The sequence below is a fragment of the Mustela lutreola genome, chromosome 2 (assembly GCF_030435805.1).
Source record: "Mustela lutreola isolate mMusLut2 chromosome 2, mMusLut2.pri, whole genome shotgun sequence".
Taxonomy (NCBI): Eukaryota; Metazoa; Chordata; class Mammalia; order Carnivora; family Mustelidae; genus Mustela; species Mustela lutreola.
This window is the reverse complement of record NC_081291.1, coordinates 211,990,291-212,010,348: the sequence shown is the minus strand read 5'-3', so window position 1 is coordinate 212,010,348 and position 20,058 is coordinate 211,990,291. Positions and strand designations below refer to the sequence as shown.

The following is a 20,058-nucleotide window of genomic DNA, read 5'->3' as shown; positions in this document are numbered from 1 at the left end:
TCCCCCTCCCCCTCTGCCTGCCTCTCTGCCTACTTGTGATCTCTCTCTCTCTCAAATAAATAAATAAGCAAAATCTTTAAAGAATTGTTTTACTTAAAATGTATTTGCATACAAGCATTTTAGAAATACTTGAGTATAGAATATAGACTATATATATCGTAGGTGTCCCATCTTTTATATGGCTTTTTTTTTTTAAGATTTGATTTTTATTTATTTGACAGACAGAGTTCACAAGTAGGCAGAAAGGCAGGCAGAGAGAGAGGAGGAAGTAGGCTCCCTGCTGAGCTGAGAGCCTGATGTGGGTCTTGATCCCAGGATCCTGGGATCGTGACCTGAGCCGAAGGCAGAGGCTTCAACCCACTGAGCCACGCAGGCCCCCCTATATGGTGTTTTAAACCTAACTACTGACCTTTACATACTGTGTATGACCTCCTTTAGGCCAGTCACCTTTGAAGACCGAGTGCTAAGTCCACTGAACTGACCAGTGTTCAGAACGTGTTAAAATTTCCAGTTTGGAATCATTCTTAGAAGATTCATTGATTCCTTTGCTTTTTTTTGGTTGAACGATACGTTGGCTCTAACATTCGTTGAGTGCGGTGCTGAAAGTCATTATGGTGCGGGGCCGTGACTGTGTTCTCAGACTTCAATGTTCGCGAACGTTCTGTTTTTTAATCGGTTCACCTTTTATTATTTTGCAATGATCCAACATCCTTCAGAACAAAGTCTTCTGAGTCCAAGTCAGATCACCAGCCTGGCTCAAGACAAAAGCGAGAAAGTCAGGTCATCGTGTTAGTTTTCCTGTCAGGTCTCTAAGTTGTCTTCAGCATTAATAAGTTCCAGAAGAATTCTCAAATGCTCCAGGGCTGTCGCAGCGCAGCTGGGGTGGCTGGAGGGGGAGCCTGAGTTTTAGCCTCTCTGCCTTCTGGTTGCTACTGTTTCCTAGTTCCTGTTTAACCGTGAAAAATAAAAGAGGCAAGTAAACAGGATAAAATCACCTGAAAGATGGCTCTGTAATGAGGCCGAGATAAAGCAGCGTCTGCGGACAGCTGCGGTTAAAATAGCAAAGAAAACCACTAGCAAAATGGTACCATTGCGAGGCTGCGCTATAGCCTTAGTCTAAATTTAGAAGTAGCTAAAAATAAACATCCTGAGTGGCCAGTTTGAGGCCTGATGCAGGGACCATCTTAATGGTGGTCACAGTGCGTGATTGGCAGCCTTGACGGAGGGCCGGGCACTGTCTCAGGGTCCCGGGGGTCCTTGGGAGCCCTGACTGGTGCCTGTCCACGAAAGTCCGGCCCGGCTGCTCACTCCATCCTTCAGGCCCGAGGAGGCAGGCTTGGTCCAGTCCTGCCCTCAGAACCCTGACTGCAACAGGGAAAGAACTTTCAGGGCTGGAGCCTCTTTTTCTCATGGAAAGGTTTGTTTCCTGTCCGAAGGCATCACACCCGAGTGGCTAGGAATGGGCTCTGGGACCAGGTCTCTCGGGACTGAGTCCTATTTTCTTTTTATTCTAGCGTTTATCAGTTTCATCTCTCCAACCCCCCCCCCCCCCCGCCCCAGGTCCTCATGCATCAAATGGGGATATTGCCACAGTCCTATCTCTCTAAATTGTCGTGAGGATGAATTGAGTTATAAAAGTAAAGTGCTTAGGTTTTAGGAAGTGCTCGATAAATGTTACACATTCGAAGCACGATCCCTTCGGGGTCGTGAAGATTTCCTGGCTTGTAACCAGAGGCTGCTCACGTCGGATCTCACCAGTCTCTGCCTCGCCCACCCCAGTCTGCAGCAGGTAAATTACCTGATGACTACGTTTATGAATACCTTCCTTAAGTATTTTCCTCTCCCCGGAGGGGGAAAGAAATGAGAGACATCTGGGCCCCTTTTCAGAGATGCGATTCACGTGGCCTGGCCTGAGGCCTCGGGGTGCATTTGTTGTGGTGGTTGCTTAGAACTCGGATTCTAACGTGCAGCGAGAACTAGGATCCACGCCCGTGGGTCAGCAACACTCCTTTGGTTGGTGGTCCCTTTTTTGTTGAATGTTACAATCCCATGCAAATCATCCGTAGTGGTATCTGTTGATACCACGCTGTGGTCTGAGATTTTTTTTTTTTTAAGGTTTTTTATTTAAGTCATCTCTATACCTTACACGGGGCTCGAGCTCAGGACCTGGAGGTCAAGAGTCACATGTTCCATCCGCTGAGCCAGCCAGGCGCCCCTGAGATTTCTGTAGTGCAGATCTCTTAGGTGGTGTGGAATGCATCTCCAGCCTCCTCGCTCTGTACGGCAGGGAAGCGTGGTTGCACGGGTTGCTGTGTTGGCTGAGAAAACCACAGACCTCGACCTGAGTGTTCTCTCTAAGACTCAGTTTCCCCCTGTCAGTCAGTGACCATCCATGGGTCCTTGTTGAAATCTTTCTTGAGCTACTTTGATCTTTTTTTTTTTTTTTTTTTTAAATATTTGTATACTGGCATACTGGTCAGAAAATGGAGGAAGGATGTCTAGACAAAAAGTCCCTTGAGTAACTGTTGTTATAGAAAGAACCTTGGAGCAGAGAGGAGGAAGTTGCAAAACTGTTTGTGCGAGGTTTCCAGAAAGCCTCTTGAATGTTCCTGTGTGGTTTATTTTGAATACTGAGCTCATCTAGGGCTACTAATGTTGGGGGCCAGATAATTCTTTGCTGTTGTGTGGGGGGGGCCGTCCTGGGCATTGATGAGTACCAGCATTACCACAGACCGCTGGAAATTAGTGAGTAGCCCCTTACCCCCAGTCAAAATACCTACATGTTGCCACATGTCCCCTGAGCAACAAAATCTCCCCCATTTGAGAGCCACTGGCCTGATTTCTCAGAAGGTAAACCTGCCTCATCCAGTTAGGGAACTAGTCACGGCGAACATCAATATAAGAAAGCAAATACAGATCTAAAGTCATTTTTTAAAGTTTCATAAAACATTTATAGAGGGAATTCCAACACAAATACCCCTTTCTGGCATCTCCCTCTCCCTCCGCCACTTTTGAGTCAAGGGAAGAGCAAAAAACAAATAAATGCTTCGTTTGAGGCCTTTCTCCCAAATGTGAATAAAACTGTTTTGGCAGAAGATTTTTTTTTTTTTTAAGATTTTTATTTATTTATTTGACAGAGAGGGATACGTGAGAGAGGGAACACAAGCAGGGGGAGTGGGAGAGGGAGAAGCACGCTTCCTGCCAAGCAGAGAGCCCCATGTGGGGCTCGATCCCAGGATCCTGAGATCATGACCTGAGCCAAGGCAGATGCTTATTAGCTTAATGACTGAGCCACCCAGGCGCCCCAGCTGGCAGAAGATATTGATCACTGAGGCTAACTCCTGAAGCAAAGGTATTTCAGTCATTCATTATGCAGAAGCCCACATTTTATGCAAGTTCTAAGAATCCATGCCGGTACCATGGATGGTATCTTTCCAGGGTTTCGGAATATCTGTGGTGTCGTTCATTTTAAATTCTGCCACCGAGGGCTCACATCCATTCCATTTTTATCGTGACTGAAGCTCTGCTTCATCTTCCCTAAAATTCCACCCGACCCTTTAGGGTGAAGCAGGTGCGCCCTCCTGTCCCTCACTATTCCTATAAAAATGCCAGGGCTCAGCAAGCTGAAGCTGGTTATTGTTTGAGAAATGGTAGTTCTGGAAACTGAGCCTGGGAGAGCTGGGCCTCTGCAGCCCACCCTGGCCCGTAGAGTTCAAGACCACTGGGGCCATCGTTGGGTTTGGAGAGTCAGTCCCCCCCTTGATAGACCTGAGGCACATGTGTCTGATGCTGTGGAACCCTGCAGTCTGTTTAGAGTGCCCAGCTCCCTCCTGCAGGAAGTAGATTAAGCAGTGTTTGTTGTAACAGGAAAAGCTTCTGTGACAGCGGGGAGAGGCGAAGGCACCTTGGTCAGGGAAGGAATGGTTGGGCGCGCCACACGGACAGCATTTTGATCGGCGGGCAGGGTGTGCTTCCCTACCTGTTCTGTTCCAGACTGCTGTTCCATGCAGACTGTCTGGAGCCTGATTCTGAAAACAAGACAAGCAGGCCGAAGGGAGAGGCAGCAGGGAAAGAGGAACCACACAGATTTATCTCCCTACAAATAAATATGGGCCCGTCCTTCAGAGCTCGACGTCTCATAGATACCAGGAGCACAGGGTCCTCTGTTGATAAAATGTGGAACTGTGTGCATTTTGTAAACTGTCTGGGTTTTGTGCCTTTGTCATAGAGCACCTGGCCTGCTTCCTGAGGCCCTGCTGGGGCCAAAGCCCTGGTCTTCACTTCCAGCTGCATTGGGTCGCTGACACCCGTCAGATCCTGTGAGGGGGGAGAAATGCTTGAGAATGTGAGAGCCCCTCCATCGGCATATTTTTACACTTGATCTTAGCCAAAAGGCCGAGAAGCGATGCCATCGGCATATTTTTAAAGAACACGAATAAACCTTACATTATTTCACTTTCACGACCAAGTAACTGAATCAGTAATGCCTATCTCTGTAGTTTTCGTGGATTTAAAAATTTCTCTCCATAGAGAAAGAGATGCTGAGATTTTGTGAAATTTGGCTGGAAAGATGTTATTTGCTACGTTAAAGTTGGAGGGTTTTTTCCATCGTCTATATTAAGCTCTCTCTGATTCTTTGTTCTTTCTTTATAATTATTTTTGTTTCTTAGGTTTGTTGTGGAGAGGGTGTTTGTGCTGATCTTATATATATTATGAAGTGTTTCTGTGGAATTCTTAATAGGACAATAAGAAGACTGAAAAGCAAAATAAAATCCTTTCCTAGTGACTAAATTTCATTTCAGCTTGATGTTTTTATTGGCAATAACTAACTTTTTCTTGCCCTCCCCCACCCCAGCCCTCAAATCACTTTTTTCCTCACAGAGATTTAAACTCAGGCATTAATCAAGGCTTTCAGAGAATCAGTGTTCTAATCGGTTCTTCTTTGGCAACGTTTGAATCGGAGAATCCACTTATTTAATAACCATTGTTAGGGCAGCTCGTGAGTGAAAGAATTTTATCTTCTTTAAGTCCTGAGTGGAATTGGAGGGAGTCAGGGGGAATGTGTCTCCACCGAGTAAATTAAAGAGAAATCTAAATGTCAGGCATCGATGTGTCTGTCCTGCCGGTGGTGAGTGGGACGTGCTAGCGGCAAAGGTTCCTTGATCCCAAGACCATTACTGTGACGAGAAAACCAGTCTGAACAGTGAAGAAACCATCAGACCTGTTTACAAAACGCGTGTTATTCGTGGTACCCGTGGATGTGGCCAGGAAGTCCTGTCTGGCTGAGCCTCAGCCCTGCTCTGTGTGTCCTTGTCCTCTGGGGCTGCTCCCCCTCCCCCCAACACCTCCACACCCCCTACACCCTTTCCCCACTCCAGTCTGTCCTTTGTCTCTTCAGATTTGACCCCGCTTCCTTGTGCTTCCAAAATGGCGGCCGGGCCCGTGCTCTGTGCTGTGCTGGACATTGTGCAAAAGGTGGGGACGGGGTGGAGGTGAGGCCGTGGTTCCCTTGCTCTGATCACTTCGTCAGCCACCTCTCGGCCTTGTCTGCGGCTTTTCCATCTCTCTGACGGTGAGCAGAGCCATGTTTGCGCAGGCGTCCTGGTGAGGAAAGGGGCACAGCTCCCTCCTGGACAAAGAGGAGGATTTCTTCAGTGTCTCCTGTTAGAGGAAAGTGTCGTGTAGTGCAGAGCGTGGGGAGCTGCATTGAGGTTGCCAGAAACTCTGCAGTGTTGTTCCACCAGATTCGTAGGCTAGGGGGCCTTCCGAGAAGCTGTCAGTCTGTCTGGCTTTCTTTGATGGCTAAATGCCCCCGCACCCATTTATTGGTTATCTTCTGCTAAGTATCAGACCACCTCAAGACAATCATTCTGTTTGCGCATTCTTTTGGGCTGGGTGCTTGCTCTGCTGCCCTTCTGTGGAGTCGCTCATGTGGCTGTGTCATCCGGTGGCTCGACCGGGGCTGGATCGAGACAGCCTTGCTTGCATGTTTGGTGCTTGGTTGAGTGGACCCCTACCCCCCGCCTGAGGACTCTCATCCTCAGGAGGCTAGCTTGTGGTTTCTTTGCATGATGAGTGCAGAGGTCCTAGAGGTGAAACCAGAAACTGCAGGGATGCTTGCAGTCTTAGCCTGGAATTCATGTCTCCTCATCTATGTCACATTCTGTTGATTGAAGCAAGTCACAAGGCCAGCCAGTTCATGGGGTGGAGGAAAAGTACCACAAAAATCTGTGCCCAGAGGGTTGGGTAGAATTATTACTTTGCAAACTGTCTTCCACAAGCTACATTGCTTGTTCTCTTTCTTATTTTATTAATTTTTGTCTTCAGCTAAGGGCAGAAGCATTGGAGTGGAAAAGAATACATGCTTTAGAATCAGACAGACCGGAGCACCTGGGTGGCTCAGTCAGTTGAGTGTCTGCCTTCAGCTCGGGTCATGACCTCAGGGTCTTGGGATCGAGTCCCACATGGGGCTCCCTGCCCAGTGGAGAGCCTGCTTCTCCCTCTCCCTCTGCCCCTCCCCTGCTCATGCTCTTTCTGTCTCTCTCAGATGAATAAATAAAATCTTTTTTAAAAAAATGAATTGTACATCCCTACAGATACTGATTTGTAGAACTTCCCTTATATTCTAAAAATTAACATTTTTGCTAGTTATACGTTGAAGATAACTTTAATCAGTATGTGTCTTGTGGCTTTTGACAAAGAAGAGTTTTTAATTTTAATAAAATCTAATGTTTTTGTCTCATATGATTTGTACTTTTTATTTCTTATTTAAGAAACCCTTCTCTTGCCTAAGGTAACAGACGTTGTCTTCTGTATTTTTTTGTGAAAGATTTTATACTTTGGGCTATTCACATGCTTCTGATTTATACCTCCCAGGTACTGATTTTTGTGAATGGTGTATGTTACGGTGCAACTGTATATTTTTCCATCTAATTAATTACTGTCATAACAACGTTTATCAGATATACCAGTCCTTTCCCTGGGATCTGCAATGGCATATCTGCTGTATGTCAGGAGGCAGGAAGGCGGTTTCTGGGCTTTTTTTTTCTTTTTTTTTTTTTAGATTTTATTTATTTATTTGACAGAGAGAGAGAGAGAGAGAGAGAGAGAGCACAAGCAGGAGAAGCTGCAGGCAGAGGGAAAGGGAGAAGCAGACTCCCTACCGAGCAGGGAGCCTGATGTGGGGCTGGATCCCAGGTCTCTGGGATCATGACTTGAGCCAAAGGTAGATGCTTAACCCACTGAGCCACCTGTTTCTGGTCTTTCTTTTCTGTTAGCCTTTTCCCTTACTCATTCTCCATTGCTTTAAGGATTCTTTGGTGTTTGTTGAGACTTATGTTGTGGTCTGATGTGTAGCCTGTTTGCAGATATTGCTGATCTTTGGGGAAAATGTACATTCACAAGTTCTTAGGAGCAGTGTTTGAAATATATTCATGGATCAAGCTTAATAACGATCGATACATTTTCATATTGTGACTAAACCTGCTTTGTCTGACATCTCTCAAGTTTTCTTTAGGTTGGCCGACTATGTTTCCTCCTCCATTTACTTTTATTCTCCTATGTCTTTGTGTTTAGATCTCTTTCTTGTATATCGCTTGTAGGTAAGGCTTTATTTTTTATCATCTTGGGTTTTTAATCTAAACATAAAGTTTAAGTATCAAATTTAGTTCACTTTTCATTTATTTAGAAGATCCATGTCTTTTGACTCGTTTCTATCCCATCATTTTGCTGGCTTTGTCTTTGCTTGTTTTTTTCTTTTCTTTCCAGTCCTCTTTGGGCTTGGATTTCTAAATTTCACTCTCGGTTTTATATAATCTAATTCTGTTTTAGTGGTCGCCCTTAAGATGTTAGTGTGATTTCTACCATAACAAAGACCCAGGTCAGTCTTTTTACTTCCCTCTTGAAGCATAAAATGGCCATGAAATCTTTAAATAGGATCACTTACATCACTGTTTTAGTTGCGTCTTTTTGTGACCTACAAAGCCCCCCGCCCCAACCTTTTTTGGAGTGTGTGGGGTGTTATTTTACAAACTAAGACTTGCACATGCGTATATCAGCTCTTTACTATTTTATTGTATATTAGATTGTGTGTGCGTGAGTATGTGTGTGTGTGTTCCCAGCTGAAGTACAAACATACCCTATTTTATTGTGCTTTGTGGATATTGTGTTTTATAAATTTGAGAATTTGTGGCAACCCTGCCCTGAGCAAGTCTGTTTTTGTACCACATTTCCAACAGCATTTGCTTACTTTGTGCCTCTTTGTCACATTTTGGAAATTCTTGCAATATTTTAGGCTTTTTTTTACTATTATTTGTATGGTGATCAGTGACCAGTGATTATGACTTGCTGGCAGCTCAGGTGACTAGTATTTTTTAGCAATAAAGTATTTTTAAACTAAGGTACGTACTTTTGGGGACACCTGACTGGCTGAGTTGATGGGGTGTGCGACTCTTGATCTCAGGGTTGTATGTTAGAGCCTCATGCTGGGTGTAGAGGTTATTTAAAAACAAAATCTTAGGGGCACCTGGGTGGCTCAGTCAGTTAAGCATCTGCCTTCAGCTCAGGTCATGATCCTGGGGTCCTGGGATCGAGCCCCGCATTGGGCTTCCTGCTCAGTGGGAAGTCTGCTTCTCCCTCTCCCACTCCCCCTGCTTGTGTTCCCTCTTTCGCTGTCTCTCTGTTAAATAAATAAATAAATAAAATGTTTTTTTTTTTTTTTAATCTTAAAAAAAAGATACGTACTTTTTTTTTAGACCTAATGCTGTTGCACATTTAATAAGACTGCAATGTGGTATAAACATAACTTTTACAAGCACTGGGGAACCAAAAAATTCATTTGACTTGCTTTGCTGTGATAGTGACTACATTGCAGTGGTCTGGAACCCAATGCACAGCATCTCCCAGGTGTGCCTGTATGTCCTTTTAGAGAGTTTTTTAGGGAGGTTCTGTTTATAGCAAACTTTCTCACTCTCTTTCTCAGAGAACATTATATTCTTCTTATCGAATATTTTAGCTGGAAACACAATTCTGTGTTGGTAGTTTTAGCATTTGAAGGTTTCTGTGGTTTAGGGAGGTCTTGTCTTCAGATAGACCTTTTTATTCTTTCTTGAACTTTTATTTTTATCTTTTTAAAATTGTCTTAAACTTTTTTTTCCTATTATTTGGAGAATACTTTATTAGTTTCTGTAATCAAACCCATGTAGATAAGACCTTACATATTTAATACAGTGCATTACCCCTGTACAAATGGAAAAAATTATGTTTAACGTTTAGAGACCAATATGGTTTTTACTTTCTGTACAACGCCAACCCAACACCGTACAACTGGGATACTTTTTCCAAAGTTGACAGCACAGCTCAAGTTTCCAAATTTATAGTTTTATTTTATCTTTTATCTGTTGAGTGCTTTTTATGTTTTTAATTAATTATTTGTTTATTTGAAAGACAGCATGAGCAGGGTAGAGGGGAAGAGGGAGAGGGAGAAGCAGACTCCCCAGTGAGCAGGGAGCTCGATCCCAGGACCCCGAGATCATGATCGGGGCTGAAGGCAGACACTTAACCAACTGAGTCATCCAGAGGCCCCTTGGATTTTTTTTTTTTTTTTAAAGATTTATTTATTTATTTGGGGCACCAGTGTAGCTCTGTCAGTTAAGCATCTGCCTTTGGCTCAGGTCGTGATTCCTAAGTCCTGGAATCGAGTTCTGCGTCATGCTTTCTCTCTCTCTCTCAAATAAATAAATAAATAAAATCTTTTAAAAATTGTTTATTTATTTGATAGAGAGACAGGGAGAACAGGGGTAGGGGTGGAGGGAAGGGGAGGGAGGGTCAAGCAGACTCCACACTCAGTGCAGAGCGTGATCTGGGACTTGATCTCACGACCCTGAGATCATGATCTGAGATAATGACCTGAGCCAAAATCAAGGGTCAGACACTTAACTGACTGAGCCACCCAGGTGTCCCCCTATTGAGTGTTTTATTTGAGTGGTTATAGTTATCATTTTGAAAATTCCATTAATTTATCTAATCTTTTAGGAAGTTATCTCTTTTCTTGTTCCTTCTTAAAAATTTTTTTTTGGCTGTACTTGACATTCTATATCTGATGACTACGGCACCATTCCTTGGGAGTCTTATTCTGTTGTTTCTTGTGTCTGCTGCTTCTCACTCGTGGGGACCTAGTTCTTCCTGGGTTTTATGATACTGGATTATGGATTTTTATTTGATCAAGATTTATCTGTGGGCATTGTATGATACCATCATTAAGTGTGAATTCCTCCAGAGGGATTTTGATTATGTCTTTGCTGCAGCCTTTGGAATACAAATCTACAACAATTTTAAGGCAGTTTTTCATCTTGAGTGTCATGGATGAAATGTTTGTGTCCTGCCAAAATCCATATATTGAAGCCTTGAGCCCCGATGTGATTGTTCTTGGGAGTTGCGGTCTTTGGGAGGTGATTACGTGAGAATAGACCCCCACAATGGGATCTGTGTCCCTGTAAGGAGACAGAAAGAGTGGAGCTCACTCGTTCCTCACACGCTCAAGGGAAATGTCATGTGAGAACACAGGGAGATGGTGGCCTTCCACCAGTCCTCCGCCAGGACTGAATCTGCCAGCCCCTTGACCTTGGACTTCCATCCTTCAGAACTGAGAGAGCGAGAAGTGTCTGTCATTTAAGCCACCACATCTGTGGTCTTTTGTTAACAGCAGCCCAAGCAGACCAAAGTGTGGAGTCTCCTGGATGAGTCTCGAACACCCGGGGGGGGGGGGGGTGTCAGCCTGTGGTTGTCACCCTTGGCGACCCCTCCCCCGCCTTGTTCCCTCCCGGCTCTTCTGTCCTAGAGTGTGGGCAGAATCAGACAAGCTTCCTTTCCCTAGTTTGCTGCCTCCTCCCTCCTCCCCTCCCCTCCCCTCCCCTCCCCTCCTCTCCTCTCCCCCTCCCTTCCCTTCCTCTAATGAATACTTTTTTCTTTTATCATTTTACATCTTTTTAGACCAAGGGTGTGGCCCTTCCTAGCAACCATATGAATGTGGGAGAATCAGTTCTAAATCTCCAGCCCTTACCGACCGGACGCCTGTTTTCAGTATCAATGTCTTTACAGTTGAAACCAGAGTCTCCAGGGCACGGGTTCCCAAGCCGGGATGGGGCTGCTGTGGGGAAATGTGTGGGTGTATTTTTCTTAGCACAGAGACTGGGGGGTGCTTATTGTATTTACTGCCACCGAGTGTTTGTATTTATAGCCACCGAGAACTAAGCTTCTTTCTTTAACTGCTACTACCATATGATAGAGGGAGCAAGTTACTAGAAAATCCTAGAGCCGGGGGCACCTGGGTGGCACAGTCAGTCGGGCATCCGACTCTTGGTTTCTGCTCAGGTCGTGACCGTAGGATCGTGGGAATAAGCTCTGTGCTGGTCTCTGTGCTCGGCGCGGGAGTCTGCTTGTGATTCTCTCTCTCCCTCTCCCTTTGCCTCTTCCCACCGTGCAGTCCCCGCCCCCCAATAAATAATAAATCTTAAAAAAAAAAAAAAAGAAAAGAAAAGAAAAGAGAGAAAAAGAAAATTCTAGAACCAGAGCAAAAGGAGGACAGGACATGGGTGGAAAGTTCCATCGGTTGTATTCCCTTCATTGGTGCTTCATTGCAGAGCAGGACAGGGGACTGAAGGATGCAGCGTTGGAGCCCCAGTGTGTGCGTAGAGGTCAGCTTCCTCCCTGTTTTATGGCCAACTTTGAATCCGAACAGAAAGTGATGCCAAGCAGAGGATGACTCTGATAGTATCACTGGAGAAGGTAGCCTGTTCGCAAACAGGTTTTCATCCAAAGAGTCAGAAAGTGGCTCCTTCTCTCTGGTTCTTCTGTCTTGCCCGTCTGTATCGCAGTGATGTCGTCCCTGATCTGGGTTTGTAAATGTCTTGGGAGTCTCGCTAGTCCACGCGTGGTCCATGCACAATATCGACTGGTCTCATCTTGGGGCTTGTAAGAAATACGGAAGTTTCTCCAGCCCCGAACCTGTTGAATCTGGATCTGCAGAGCGTAATCCCCTGAGTTTAGATGTTCTTTACATTTGAGAAGCCCGACAGAGGATGGTGACTGTGATGTTCTTTTCCTTCACCTTTGCATGGAATATGGTGGGAAGTATGGAAGTCTGGTGTTAACGTTTACAGCTTGCCAGACTTTTGCAAATACAGACCTCACACACGCTAGGACTGAATGTTTATTGTCCTTGGGTCCACCTCCAAATACCATCACGTGGAGGTCAGGGCTTCAACATATAATACAGGTATGCATCAGAAAATTTATTTATTTATTTATTTATTTATTAAAGATTTATTTATTTATTTATTTGACAGAGAGAGAGAGGAGGAAGCAGGCTCCCCTTGAACAGAGAGCCTGATGCGGGACTCGATCCCAGGACCCTGAGATCATGACCTGAGCCGAAGGCAGCAGCTTAACCCACTGAGCCACCCAGGCGCCCCGAAAATTTATTTGTTTTTAAAGATTTTATTTATTTATTTGACAGACAGAGAGATCCCAAGTAGGTAGAGAGGCAGGCAGAGAGAGAGGAGGAAGCAGGCTCCTCACAGAACAGAGAGCCTGATACGGGGCTCGATCCCAGGACCCTGGGATCATGACCTGAGCCAAAGGGAGAGGCTTTAACCCACTGAGTCACCCAGGCCCTCCTAAAATTAAAAAAAAAAAAAAAAAATATATATATATATATATATATATATATATATATATATATACTGTCATATAAAAATAACAGTAGTAACAATAAACACAGCAACACACGTACTGAGCCAAGATCGTGGAGCTCACACTTGGAGGGTCTAACAGTGTATACACGTGTCGGGGGCCTGACCCTGGGCCCCTCTTGCACAGGCCTGGCGTTTGGCAGTTTCTCTCCATGTGACCCATATTTTCTTCCGATTTCATATTGCAGGACACGGGCTCTGCAGCGAGCAGGGCAGTAGTGCCGAGACCGCTCCGGAGGAGACCGAGGGGCCGGACTTGGAATCCTCAGATGAAACCGATCACAGCAGCAAGGTGAGAGATTCTCATTTTCACGTCCCACTGTGTCGAGCCCCCGAAGAGTCACAGCTAACACGTCACCTTTGCAGCTGTGTGTGGTTAGAAGGCCTCTCCATAGGACCGGGCGCTTTCACCTCTGAGATGTCACTAAGATAGGAAATCCCAATTATAGCCTCGGTAACCAGCCGATACGTGCGAATACAGGGCAGAAAGCAGCTTTGATGAGTTCACATCTCGTCTCCCCTGTTTTCCTCTTACATTTCCATTTGTTTTGGAAGAAATAGCATCCAAAATGTGTGTGGCTGGGCCAGATAGACTTTCTTGCCATGCATGGTTTCTATATGATCTGTGTTTGGTTCTCGTAAAACGTGAGCGGTTTTTACACGAAAGAGGAAGAAACGGTCCTTTTCTTCTTTCATACAGCATGTCCCTCCGTTGTTCGAGTTCTGTGAGAAAGCCCTTCTTCTCACTCTTTGGTGGAAGGCCATGAATTTGTTTTCTGTAATTCATCACACTTTTATCCCCCTTCAAAAGAGTTCTGTGGTTCCGTAGCCTGTTCTCAGCGCACTCTCCAAAGTACGACAGTTTAAAAACTTGGTGTTACCTTCATGCAAAGACCCTTCCCCAGCAAAAGTAATTGTACGTGATTCTGTTTCTTTTTCTTTTTTTTTTTTTTCAGATTTTATTTATTTATGAAAGAGAAAGAGCATGAGCAGGGGGGAGGGGCAGAGGGAGAAGCAGGCTCCCTGCTGAGTAGGGAGCCCAGTGTGGCTCCATCCCAGGACCCTGAGATCAATGACCTGAGCCGAAGCCACCCAGAGGCCCTGCGTGATTCTGTTTCTGTATTTATTCAACTTTCCCAGTGTTGCTGACATACATATGTGGTACCCTCTACCCACCTTTCTTTGGTTTGACATTTTACCACTTTCTCTGATCAAATCGTGTAACTTGAAATTATACCTTTGTTTTCCCTTTTGTAGTGTCAGGGTGGTTCTTGCCTTTGCCCAGTGATTGGATGATGGGGTGGGCGGGGGTGTCAAATAACATAACTTAGGAGAGCATGTTGGTCATGGAAATACGCTATTCAAATATGAACGATTCTTTTAAAAACCTGCATTTCTCTGTGTGTGCGCGCCTACGCTTGACTATCTTCAGCATCACGTTTACCCCAGGTGTGTTTCTTTGATCATCATAGATAGGATCACCCTTCTCTGTGTCCTAAGTTGAGCACAGGATAAAATTTAATATTTGAGAGTAATTTTGATAATTATAAAAGGCTTTAATATTGTTGGTGGTTAATTAAAACACAGATGAATGGAAATGTACACATTTCATTTAAAGCCAAAAGAGACAAGCAGAAACTTGCTTAAACTTACCTTTTAGGTGTGTGGCCCTTACTTTACTTTTAGGCACTTGGGGGAGGGACAGGCCCCCTCCAGAGAAATTCAGTATTTCCAAACTGAGGTAAGATACTTGCAAGGGTATTTATTAAGTCATTTTGTTATTGAACTTAAAAATGTTAATTCTCGGTTTTTAATTTAATTTAGGAGTACAGCTATTTTTCCTATACCTAAAACCTTTATTTCTGAATACTTTTTAAGCTGGGTCATTTTTACCTCACTGTAATAGGCCAGTGTTCTCATTCCTTGTGGATTGTGAGATTGTTTTCATTTGAAATTTTGTGAGTCATGAGGTCCTAAATAGGGTCCTCTATAATACTCGGTCTGGCAGCAGAGAGGAAGGAGGCGGCCCCAGAGTTTTGCTGAACTGCCCTTGGATACCTTTCTGGCTTTGTGGTTCTTTCTCCAGAGAACAGGTCTAAAGCACATCTGGAGCAGACAGGGTCAGACGCAGGGACAGAACACCGTGTCCCTGAATTTCACCGTGGAAATGCATGGTGGCTCTCGCAAAACAAAATGTCTTCAAAATTGTCGTTGACAAGTTTGGGTGATGATCAGTACTTTTTTTTTTTTTTTTAAGATTTTATTTATTTATTTATTTATTTGTCAGAGAGAGAGAGAGAGAGAGAGAGATTGAGAGAAGGTGCACAAGCAGGCAGAGAGGCAGGCAGAGGCAGAGAGAGAAGCAGGCTCCCCACTGAGCAAGGAGCCCGGTGTGGGACTCCATCCCAGGACCCTGGGATCATGACCTGAGCTGAAGGCAGGGGCTTAACCCTCTGAGCCACCCAGGTGTCCTGATGATCAGTACTTTAAAAGCTAGTACAGTGACCTGCGCTAAAACCATCAGTTTGTTTCATTTTCACTAGTTTGGGGAGCACTGATTCTGTACCCAAAAATACTCCCTAGTTTTGGTTGGACTCACATTTTATCTTCTTTATTTGAACTGCTTTGTCATGCAGCCCAAGTTAGTTAACTAAATTGTCCTTCATTGAGTTAATGTCTCACTTTGGATATTTGGAAGCAAAAACTTAAATTGAGCAAATGGTTCTTGGAGTCTGGGTCCTACTACATTTTTTTTTAAGATTGTATTTATTTGAGAAAGAGAGCTGGCAGGGAGGGGCAGAGGGAGAGGGAGAAGCAGACTCTCTGTTCCCAGGACCCTGGGATCATGACCTGAGCTAAAGGCAGGTGCTTGATGGACTGAGCCACCCAGGCACCGCGCCTCTATCCCCCACCGCACACCACTGTGTATTCTTTTTTTTTTTTTTTAAGATTTTATTTATTTATTTGACAGAGAGAGATTACAAGTAGGCAGAGACGCAGGCAGAGAGAGAGGAGGAAGCAGGCTCCCTGCTGAGCAGAGAGCCCGATGCGGGACTCGATCCCAGGACCCTGAGATCATGACCTGAGCCGAAGGCAGCAGCTTAACCCACTGAGCCACCCAGGCGCCCTACACCACTGTGTATTCTTAGTAGTGAATGAGAGCTAACACTTACTCAGTATCTTGTATATGTTGGGCACTATTCATATTAACTTATCTCATCCTCACAATACCTCTCAGAGAGAAATACTATTACTCCCTCTATTTCATAGGTAATGACATTGGAACAGAGAGGTTAGCAACTCAGCGAAAGTCACACAGCTCTGAGATGGCAAAACCAGGCCTCATGTTGTTACTACTAAAACTAACCTTCTGGCCAGATTGGTTAAAGTCTGGTGTTAAATACCAGGTTTCGGGAAAATGAAGAATCAATTAGTGCACCATGTCAGTCAATTAGACATGTACTCATGAACCACTTACATATTTTCTTAATGCATAACCCTTCTGGGTGTACTTCTTTTATGATTTAAAGTAAGAGCGAGCACATATCTTGAATTTCTTGATCAAGATTAAATATTTTTTTAAGATTTTACTTATTTATTTGACAGACAGAGATCACAGGTAGGCAGAGAGGCAGGCAGAGAGAGAGGGGGGGAAGCAGGCTCCCTGCAGAGCAGAGCGCCCGATGCGGGGCTTGATCCCAGGACCCTGGGATCATGACCTGAGCCAAAGGCAGAGGCTTTAACCCACTGAGCCACCCAGGCGCCCCAAGATTAAATATTTTTTGACACATCTCCTAGATCAGTCATTTTTCTTGAGAACAAACCGCACATTAATTTTTAAGTCACGAGCTGCCTATAGCCAAGGAAGGAGGATTTAGCCTTACTTTGAATGCATGTAGAAGTAAATAAATAGTAAAAGTAAATAAAGCAGACGGATCAAGGACTGAAATGAAATAAGCAATCTTTTTTTTTTTTTTTTAATTCTCTGCTGTATCTGGGAGGCCTGTTGATTTTTTTTAATATTTTTGCTCTTCTTCCTAAATGAGTTGCTTTATGAAGTCATGGGCAGAATTAAGAGAATGCAGGTTGGAGCGTTATGTGCTTTTTGACTTTTTTTTTAATAGTAGCTTTTGCTTCTCCCAGCCTTTTGGGGTTCTGCAAGGAGGTAATTGCAGGCTTGCTGAGAGAGCATTGGTGGCCCTGGAAAGTGGCATCTGTGGGGGTGGGGGTGGGGCTCCCACCCTGCTGGGGCAGTCTAGCAGCCTTTCTCTTTGTGAGCTACCTCCTTCCTCTTGTGACTGTGGGTGACAGCCTCCAAGGGGCCTCCTCCACTCTGGTCACTTGTTTCTCTGCTTCTAATCGAAAACTCTTGTCTCTGGAAATGAATGCTAATGAGCTCCCGGCTGTCCTGTTCTGCATTCCAGGCCCCCTGGCAGCTGTGATTTTGTTTTCCACTTAGCAAATGTATTAGAATAATTTTCAGAACATTTCCATTCAGAAAGCCATCTTTCTTTCTTTTTCATCCAAATTGGGATTGTCTCAGAAATGTCTGCTTTTAGTAACAAAGCATTAGCGGAAAATGTGAAAACATAAACTGTTCCAAAAAAAAATAAAGCGTGTTTTGATTTTAGTTAATGTTATGTTATTTTCCTTAGCACCTGCTCCCGACTCAGGGAGGGGTGTCTTCCAAGTTGTCGGAGCTGGCGGGGGTTAGTAGCCCTGTGCAGTGGCATGACGCTGGCCAATCAGCTGATCTCGGTCTGCAGAGCAGAGACGCTCCCATCCTGGGCAGGCTTTTTCTGCTTTGTGTTCTGGTCTCTTTTGGTCCTCCCTTTCTGGAACTTTTGTTGGTGAGCCCGGTGACATCAAAGCATGAATTCTTGTCCATGAGTTAGCCTTTGACACCATCCCAGAGGCCACTGCTGGGAGGGAGGGCGGGCGGGGGTGGGGGTGCTCTGCGGGGCCGCTGTCCTGTCCCTGTTGAGATGCGGCAGGAGCCGGCACGGGCTCTCTGTACGAGAGGATGCTCCCTTGGGGACTGGAAGGCGTTTGGCGCTCTCGGGGTATTTTAAGAAACTTCTGCTTCTGTGGGGAACACGTCAGGTGGTAGGATTACCATGAGAATATATTCCTGACGATGTCTGCCCTGTGGAAAATAAAGCGCAAGCCCAGGATCGAAAACAATGACAAGTCCGGTGACTCTGTGTATCAGACCCTTCATCTGGTGAGCACGTTTGAATTCTGTGTTGCTGACCTTGTGTGTGTGACGACTTTCCAGCTGAATTGCTTTCCAGTCCAGAGGAGGGTGATTATACGTGTCCCGCTTCCCCCTGATTGCTTCCTTTTACCTTCCGGATCCCCTTGTTGATAAAGGATAGATAGTTTAGCACGGGGGGGGGGGGGGGCATCGGCCGTTGGCATGAAGTCGAATTTGCCTAGAACCTTCACGTTTGTCTCTTTCTTCATTCTTAAATGGCATAAAGATGGATGATGTATTTCTGAAACTGAGGAATACTTCTGCTTTCTTTTGGTGGTTGAGATTTCGAGTGTGTTTGTATGATGTGTGCGGCAGATCTCCCCGATCCCTGCCCCAGCCTGGGTCTCCTGAATGGTCAGCTGGCATTTCTGGAAGGAGGATGTTCACCGTGGCCTCCTAGAAAGTTTTAAGTGTTTTTGACTTTATTTCTGCTTACTTGAGAAGGAGACGGGGTTAGAAGTGTTGGCTCAGGGGTTGTGTTCATGGTTTAACGTCCGCTGACTTGGATTGTACATGTCAGTCCCCAGAGTAAATGCTGAGTCCCTGGTCAGAAAATCTGGTGGGTTAATGACAAGGAATAATTCAACCAAACCCAAAGAAACTTTTTAGTGGTTCAGTATGAATATTGGAGTCTGTCTACCATTCGATTTTGTATCATAATGAAGCTTGGAATTTGGCAGTGAGTACACCTGATGCACCCAACTAAGGCTTCGTCCTTCTCAGATGCTTCTTCTTCAGCGTCTGTTCCAAAGGAGACCAGAGAAGGGGTTGGAAAATGTAGGCAGTGGTCTCTGAAATTAATAGAAAACATGACTTTGGTGTTTGGCTCCCACAAAGCTTAAGTAGAGGTTTTAAGAATTGAGGCCACTCTGGCCCCTTTTTAAATCTGTGGGATGTGTTAAATCGGTCAGACTTAAAGGACAGTTTTAGAACTCTGAACTCATCTCGGGATAGAAATTGCCTTTAGTGGTTGCATAACAGGAAACCTTTAAACAGCTGGGTAGCTTGAGTCAATAGTGTGTCCTTAAAGGCTCCCCCCCCTTTTGTACTTTCTTTTCATCTTCCACAGGAAGAAAGCGATATTATAAACACGGAGCTTCACGCTGGCCTCAGTAAAGTGGCCCATTTCCTCCTGTAATCGTGTACTCTTCTCTGCGCGTCGGTGGGATCATTCTTAGGCCTGACCGTGGAAGGGCCCCGCTACCTCGAATGGTTTTAAAGCGGCAGCCCTCGAGGACCCGAAAGTGCTTTTCTGTTTCCAGGGTGACCGATGGCTGTCCTCCCGTGGTGAGAGGTTTGCACTTCTCCCATGACAGAAGCCTGGACCGTCTCCTCTTTCTCAGCAGCATTTCGCGGTCTGCCCCAGTTCCAGGAAACTTGGCTTTGAGGAGTGTGTGGAGAACCTCCCACGGCAGCCACCTTCCTAGGCATCTCAGGCTGCAGAGCTCGGTGGAGAATAAAGAGGACAGCCAGAAGGCTTTGCCACCGAGTTGGGGGGGAGAGCCCTCCTATGCCAGGCTACCCAGAGAAGGTCTCCGCGGGTCTTGATGCAAAAAAGTCTGGCCACAGTATATAGGGCCAGTTGGGACTTACAAGGTGGGGCCACCACAGGTAAAATCTCTGCATTGGTGCTATTCTAGAAGCAACCCTGCATTTCCTACTTCCTTCATACTTCCTTCCTGCACCTCATAGTTCCTTCCAGGGATATTTTTTGGGGTAATAGTTTAGTAAGGCAGAATTCTCAAACCTGATGACATCATTGTAATGGTTTCCAAGTAAAAATTTCATTAAGAGCCTTGCAAAACATGCTGTGACAGTATGCATTATAGCTTAGAATTCTTTTATTCTTTATTTAAATGACGTGTGATTGAGAATGAGGAGATTATGTCCCTGCTAAGATTCCGTGTGTGTTCCTTGGAGAGTTTAATACCTTGGGGAACAGGGTTGCCCGTGTTGAGATTGCTTTGCCTCATCTCCATGTAAGAGAGCCCCTGGCTAACTTTATCCTGACTTTAGGATGTGTCTAATAAGGAACGGTTGGCTAAGGCTTTG

General features: G+C 45.0%; 1 protein-coding gene across 9 annotated transcripts in view; it reads left to right on the top strand.

Annotated features, from left to right (window-relative positions):
• Positions 1–20,058, top strand: part of TIAM1 (TIAM Rac1 associated GEF 1) — a 383,002-nt gene that overhangs the window by 327,824 nt on the left and 35,120 nt on the right. For 7 of the 9 annotated variants that reach the window (XM_059164569.1, XM_059164572.1, XM_059164571.1 and 4 more), the window contains one exon: positions 12,938–13,041. In XM_059164569.1, coding sequence (XP_059020552.1) covers positions 12,938–13,041 — 104 coding nt within the window. Of the gene's footprint in view, positions 1–12,937; positions 13,042–17,710; positions 17,974–20,058 lie in introns of those variants that run through there. The other 2 variants (XM_059164577.1, XM_059164576.1) reach the window with 1 other exon arrangement.